At 42.8% G+C, this 6,955-nt stretch overlaps 1 protein-coding gene across 1 annotated transcript; it reads left to right on the top strand.

Moving 5' to 3' along the window:
- Position 1: 1 nt before the first annotated feature.
- BRIX1 (biogenesis of ribosomes BRX1) lies at positions 2-4,626 on the top strand. The gene is made up of 10 exons (XM_036403992.2): positions 2-199; positions 888-999; positions 1,389-1,432; positions 2,057-2,127; positions 2,488-2,537; positions 2,635-2,708; positions 2,808-2,858; positions 3,151-3,252; positions 3,780-3,908; positions 4,232-4,626. Exons 1-10 carry the CDS (start codon positions 32-34, stop codon positions 4,499-4,501), a joined length of 1,071 nt encoding a protein of 356 aa, XP_036259885.1. The 5' UTR covers positions 2-31; the 3' UTR covers positions 4,502-4,626.
- Positions 4,627-6,955: the final 2,329 nt, after the last annotated feature.

The raw sequence follows: 6,955 nt of genomic DNA on the forward strand, positions 1-6,955 counted from the left end.
GGAAGCGGGGCGGGCCGGGAGCCCTCGCGGCATGGCGTGCGGACCGATGGCGGCCAAGAGGAAGCGTGGAGCGCTGGCCGCGGGGAAGGCGAAGCGCGCCAGGAGCGCCCCGAGCGCGGGCGAGGCGGCGCCGGAGGGCGGCCCGAGGGATGGCAGCGTCCCGCCGCAGGAATACAGCATCCCGCCGCCCGTGTCCCAGGTACCGCCGCTCGGCCCGGCGCTCCGGTTGTGTGGGGGAACGCGGCTGAGCCGTGACAGAGGGGTTTGTTCGTGGTCTTTTGTAATAGCGGCACAAGTAAAAGTAAACGGGCGGTGCGTTGTTTCCGTGAGAATACGTGAAAAGCGCTGTCCTGGTCGATGTCGGTAAGATGTGTTACCTCAGTCTCAGAAGTATTGGGAAGAGTTGGGCAGTTCTCTTGCATACAGAGGCTGTGTGGAAACTGTGCCTGTTCCATTTAGGAATCATACGGAGAAGGTTTCGGTAATTGTTTGCTTGTAGGAAAAACGTAAAGTACTGCGTGTAAACACAAAGATTTCGCAATTTCGACAGGAGAAGCTGGCTGTGCTCTGGAGCTGTTCCTGAGCCCATTTTGCAGGAAAATAAGCGACGCACGTGGGTTTTTAGCAGTTGGGTGGGAGGGAAAGGCTGTGCCCGGGAGCACGCTGTGGATCGGGATGAGGACGGCTCCTCCTGTAAAAGCAGGGCCCCCTGTTCTGTAGGGCAGTCTCCACTCTTGCAGAGAGCGTGGGTCTGTCTGCACGGGAGATAAAAAACGGAGGTTCTTGCTGTGTCTTTCTGTGTTCACTGTCCAAACTGTAATTTTGCTGCATTATAATAACATTAAGGCTAGCAGCTTCCCATGTGACTCTTGTGTCTTTTTTTCTAGGGCAAATGGAAAAACAAGGAGCGAGTGCTGATATTCTCCTCTCGTGGAATTAATTTCAGAACAAGACACCTAATGCAGGACTTAAGGACATTGATGCCTCACTCTAAAGCAGGTAGGGGTTGAACATCATTCCTAACACATTTTGAGAATGCTTTTAAACCAAAAGCTCCTAACAACTTGTTCTTTTATTTTTTTAAATGTGGTACAGAAGAGTTTTGATGAAACTTGTATCTCAAACAAAAACCTTTTGAGCCAACAAGTACAGCAATTTTTGTATAATAGTATTTTCTGGGAAAATTGAATCCTATGGCATCACTCCTGAGTCTGCACAGTTGGTTTTGTTGCTATGTTTAGATATTCCATATATTCCATAACATGACAATTTGATAATTACCGTTTTTTTTTATAAACTAGTAAATTTTTTGCAAAAAACCTGACTTACAATAATCTCTTGTATTGAATTGGTTTTCCAGCCTTGTAAATGTTGACTTTATCTTCCAGATACAAAAATGGACCGTAAAGACCAGTTATTTGTAATCAATGAGGTAATTCAGGTTTTATCTTGGTGCTTCTTTATTTTATTTTATTTTCTGTGGAAATTCAGTGTGCAAGGGAAAGGGGCAACCAAGTTCAAAGTGTAACATCATAGGTGAAAAATTACTGATACCCAAACAGCCGAAAGTTGACTTTTGATTATTAAAACCAGAATGAAACTTATAATTAGATACAGATTTTCATCATGAAGAAATACAGCACAATGAAGAAGAAATACAGCATCATGTGCTTTTCTGTGTAGGTGAGAAGTGTAGTACAGCTTATGCTTAAACAATGCAGGACACAAATACGCAGCCAGCCCAAATGTAGTAGGAGGTTGATAGTTCTGAACCTAGAACCTAATGTCTCAGCTCCTGCTCTTGTGATTGTATCTGGAGAGCTTATCAGGTTGTTTGTAGCTTTAGTGAGGTTATTACTCCTTGTAGTAAGTATGTGAAATTTTTTTTTAAAGCCTAACCAAAATTTGGGTTTCAGTAGATGTCATTTCATAAGACAAGATCTTTGCTTTTGAAGTTGCAGTTTGGAGAGGAGAAAATATTAGAGATGAATGGGGAAAGTTATCAAAAATGTATTCAGGATGTTTGTAAGCAGCTAACTTGATGTGTCTTGTGTAGGTGTGTGAAATGAAAAACTGCAATAAGTGCATCTTTTTTGAAGCCAAAAAGAAACAGGATCTTTACATGTGGTAAGGAAATGTTATGTTTTGTTACATTTCTGTTTATAGCTGCAATGCTTCAGTTCTAGCAGAAGTTTCCTACTGTAATAGTGAAGATGCATGAAATACTGCTGCTTAGTTAAATTTGTTCTAATATTGCACTTCTGTGGATAGTGCAAATTTACAATGTGTGAACAGCTTTTGGTGACTGTTTGCAGAAGCATTTTACAAAATTATTTAGAAAACAAGTGTTTATGAGCTTTTTAAAGGAACTCAGTACAGCTGTAAAAGTGACAGAAACTACTTCAATGCAGGAATAGCTAGTTGGGGTGTATTCTCCCTGCTGTTAACATTTTTCTTTCTCTCTTCCCCACCACCTGTCCTCTGAAGGGTTTCAAACACACCACAGGGACCATCTGCTAAATTCTTGGTGCAGAATGGTAAGCTGGTGGACATTATTGTGTTTGTATTATTGCTGTTCTGTCCAAAATATTTTCTGTAAGTAATAACGGTTTGTTTTTTTTTTAATCACTGTAGTTCACACACTGGCTGAATTGAAGATGACAGGAAATTGCCTAAGGGGCTCAAGACCCCTTTTGTCTTTTGATCCAGTAAGTATAGGTTTTATTTCATTTTGGTAGGTTCTTACTCTTTTTGCATGACTATTGCATTTAGCCTTATATGTAAAACAACGTTTTTATTTTTTGTAGATATTTGACCGGGAGCCACACTATGCCCTGCTAAAAGAATTGTTTATTCAGGTCAGTCTATAGTTCCAGTGTTTCTTCACTGGAGATGTTTTTTTGCAACATACTTAAGAATCGCAAGTGGTTTTTTTTTTTCAAGCAGCAGTTTTACACTTCTGAACTTTGAAAAGATCAAAAAGGATTTGGATCATATTCTTAGCATGACTCAGACACTTATTCTTAAGTTTTGGGTTATGAAATGTAACCTTGGTTCGGGAACTTAGTAAATTAAATGGAGTTTAAAAATAGCCATTTGTGTTTGACCTCTTAAATTGCAGATGTTCAGAAACTCTGCCTTTTATTACAGATATTTGGTACACCACAGTACCACCCCAAAAGCCAGCCTTTTGTGGATCATGTCTTCACCTTCACCGTCACTGATGAAAGGATCTGGTTTCGCAATTACCAGGTGAGTGGTCTCTCCTAGCTCTTCAAAAGGAGGTCAGTGGAATAACTTCATATCAAATCCACCAAATGAAATAAGAATCATGATTATTGTTATCAGGATATGCCAGCCCCTAGTGCTTGCAGATTCAGTGTCCTGAAATTACAGCCTTCTCCCATATCTCTGGAGAGATCTGGTTCACTGAACTTGGCATTGATTAAGTTATGATTCTGTGAGGGATGTCTTGGTGGCAGTTCATACTACCCAAAGCCTAAACTGTACCTTAACCTAAATTGCTGCTTTGACCCAAAGTGATCCAGAGCTTACTTTCTGTAGAAGGAATTCACAAATACAGAGTACTCCAAAAGCTTGCTTGAATTCCTAAGAACCGCTCTATGTACAGAACTGGGTTTATGCAAATCTAACTAATCAGGTACCTTATCTTGAATTTAAGTTCAATTGTGTATTACCATATATATGCAAAGCGCCTGCAAGGTCATATGCTTTGATTCAATCTGTGAGAAATTGAGAAAGTTTTCTTTTTATTGCAGATAATAGAAGAAGATGCATCTCTAGTAGAAATTGGGCCTCGTTTTGTCCTGAACCTCATAAAAATCTTCCAAGGTAGCTTTGGAGGACCAACTCTCTATGAAAATCCTCATTACCAGTCCCCAAATATGGTAAGCAGTTCTGTCTTAGTTTTCTCTTTCCTTCAGCAACTAATTTGAAAACCAGCCTTGCAGTCAGTCTGTGCAGGAACATCAAGTATGCCTTTCCCCATGACCCTTTGTAGTGCCCTAAACTAGTGACAGTTTGAGGACAGAGTAGTTTTGTGATCATGAAGTGAATGCAGAAGTCATGTCACTGAAAAGATGATGTTACACTGAGGGTCTTGGCCATTAAGCAGAGAAATTAGTGTTAAAGAAATTAGTTTCATTAATAACAGATTTCTTCCATCGTGCTTATTTGAAACATGATGAAATTTAAATTCTTATTTTTATAGCATCGCCGCCTGATAAGATTGTCAGTGGCAGCTAAGTTTAGAGAGAAGCAGCAGGTGAAAGAAGTGCAGAAGATAAAGAAAAAAGGGACTAAGGTCCTTGTTGAAGAAGATCCTACTGAAGTAGTCTTTGAAACTCCAGCTGAAGAGAAGCCAGTGGAAATACAGCTTGTGAAACCAGAGTCAAAGCCAATTGTTAAAGATAAGAAGAAGCTACGCAAAATTCAGAGGAAAAAGCAAAAAAAGCTATTCAGAACTGAAGGATCTGCTTAGATGTTACAAGGAATGAAACTTCATACAAAATCAACCGAATATTGTAAATATTTGAATTTACATTGTACAGACGAACATGTCTGAACTTCAGTTTTAAGTGAACAAAACATACATTTCTTTATAAAGATTGAGTTTGCATTCTTTTACTGTCTTCTGGGGTTCTGAGTTTTCAGAAATAACATGGCATCTCATTCAGCCTGGCCCTAAACACTTCCAGGGATGGGACATCACAACTGTTCTGGACAACTTCTCTGGGGCTATTTCTTTGTTACATACCTTTAGTTGACAGTTCCTGATCTCATGACCTGGTTCATCCACTCACTAGTTCTGCACTCCCCCAGACTTTCTTGTGTTTCAAAGTCTTGCCCATGCCCCGTTTCTGTTTGATACCTCTGTTTCAATTTCCAGCATCTTAATGCTGAAAAGACACAACAGGCTGGAGAGGAAGCTGACCTGTTAAATTCTAAACACCACCCCACCCAGCAGGGCGAGGGAAATCCCATGTAACTTCTGCACCAAAGTGGTCTGTGTGCCATGTGGTTGGAAAGAAAGACTGGTGAATATAGGCATGTGCTCCGTTCACATAGTCCAGTACATAGACATCTGAGTTGGAAAGGACTCCCAACAGGATAATTGAGTCCAATTTAACTCTTTGCAGAACTTTGTAACACTATGCCCTATGACTGAGGATCATACAGGCCCTCTTTAACTCTTGACAGGCTTGTTGCCACTTCCCTGGGAACTGACCATCCTCTGTGTAAAGAGCCTTGGTGTCCAACAGGAACTTCCCCAACACACTGTCCTTTAACCCCAGCTGCCAACTCAGCCCCAGAGAGCTCACTCTCCCTTGGTAGGATGGGGAAGAGAATAGGAAGGGTAGAAATGAAAAGTTATGAGTTCAGATAAAGACTTAAGAAAAAACCAAAGCTTTTTGTAAAGCAAAAGCCATGCACAGAAGCAAAACAAAACAAGGATTTTATCTACTATGTCCCATGGGTAGGGACATATTCACCTCCCAGGAAAGCTGGGTTCCATCACATGTAACAGTTACTCAGGAAGACAAATGTGTCACTGTCAATGTTCCCCCCTTCCTCCAGCTTTGTGTGCTGAGCATGGTGCCATGCTGTGTAGGACAGCCCTGCAGGCAGCTGGGGTCAGCTGCCCCGGCTGTGTCCTCTCTCACTTTCTTGTGCACCTCTCTGGTGGAGGGGGTGAGAAGCAAACAAGGGTGTGAGTCTGAGCATTGCTCAGCAATAATGCAAGCATTTCTGTTACTATCTGCACATCATTTGTGTTTTCAGCACAAATCCAAAACCCTGCTCCCTACCTGCTACTGTGATGAAAATTGACTCTAAACCAGCCAAAACCTCCTGTGACAAGGGTGTGTATTGGAGGGAGGTCCCCTCTCAGCCTCCTCTCCAAGCTGAACAAACCATGTAATCTCAGTTGCTGTGACCTCTCTTCATCTAAGCTGCCCTTCTCCTGACAAACTCCAATAGCTTTATATCCTTCTTATGTTGAGGTGACCCAAACTGCCCCCAGCACTCGAGGTGAGGATGCCCCAGTGCAGAGCAGAGCAGAGCAGGACAATCCCCTCCCTTGCCTGGCTGGTGATGCTGGGCCTGATGCCCCCAGGACAGGGTTGGCCCTCCTGGCTGCCAGGGCACTGCTGGCTCGTGTTCAATTTGCCATGTTTGAATTAAACACTGAGATTAGGATTTCCAGATTTTACCTTGAGATCAGGGCCTCTAGATCTTGCTGTATCATCCAAAACTCAGTTTGTGTAGTGCCCACTGATACACACCTGACCTAGAGAAGGAAAGCGACTTGGACCAACGCTAAAATCTCTGAAAAGCATAGGTATAAAAAAAAGCTGCCTTGAGAATATGTACTGTGCTGGCTGTACCACTGAGCTCCTCAACACCCACAGGAATCAGAAACATCTGTTTCAGAAATAGTGTGGCGAGCAGGCCTAGGGAAGATATTCTTCCCCTGTACACAGCACTAGTGAGGTCACACCATGAGTCCTGTGTTCAGGTCTGGGCTCCTCAGTTCAGGAAGGACTTTGAGGTGCTGGAGCAAATTCAGAAAAGGGAAACCAAGCTGTGAAGCACAACAAAACCTGGAGCACAGGTCTTAAGAGAAGCAGGGGTATTTACCCTGGAAATGGGGAGGCTCAGAGGAGACCTCATTGCATTCTACAGCTCCCTGAAAGGAAGGGATGGCCAGGCTGGGGTCAGACTTTTCTCTGAGGCAGCTGGCAATAGGAAAAGAGCACTGGCCTTAAGCCGTACCAGGGGACGTTAACATTGTACATTAGGAGTAATATCTTCACAGAAAGGCTGATTAGACATTGGAATGGGCTGCCCAGGGAGGGTAGAGTCACCGTCCCTGGAGGTATTTAAGAAAACCCAGGAGTAGCACTCAGTGCCAGGGTCTGGTTGACACGGTGGT

The sequence above is a fragment of the Molothrus ater genome, chromosome Z, assembly GCF_012460135.2.
Source record: "Molothrus ater isolate BHLD 08-10-18 breed brown headed cowbird chromosome Z, BPBGC_Mater_1.1, whole genome shotgun sequence".
NCBI lineage: Eukaryota > Metazoa > Chordata > Aves > Passeriformes > Icteridae > Molothrus > Molothrus ater.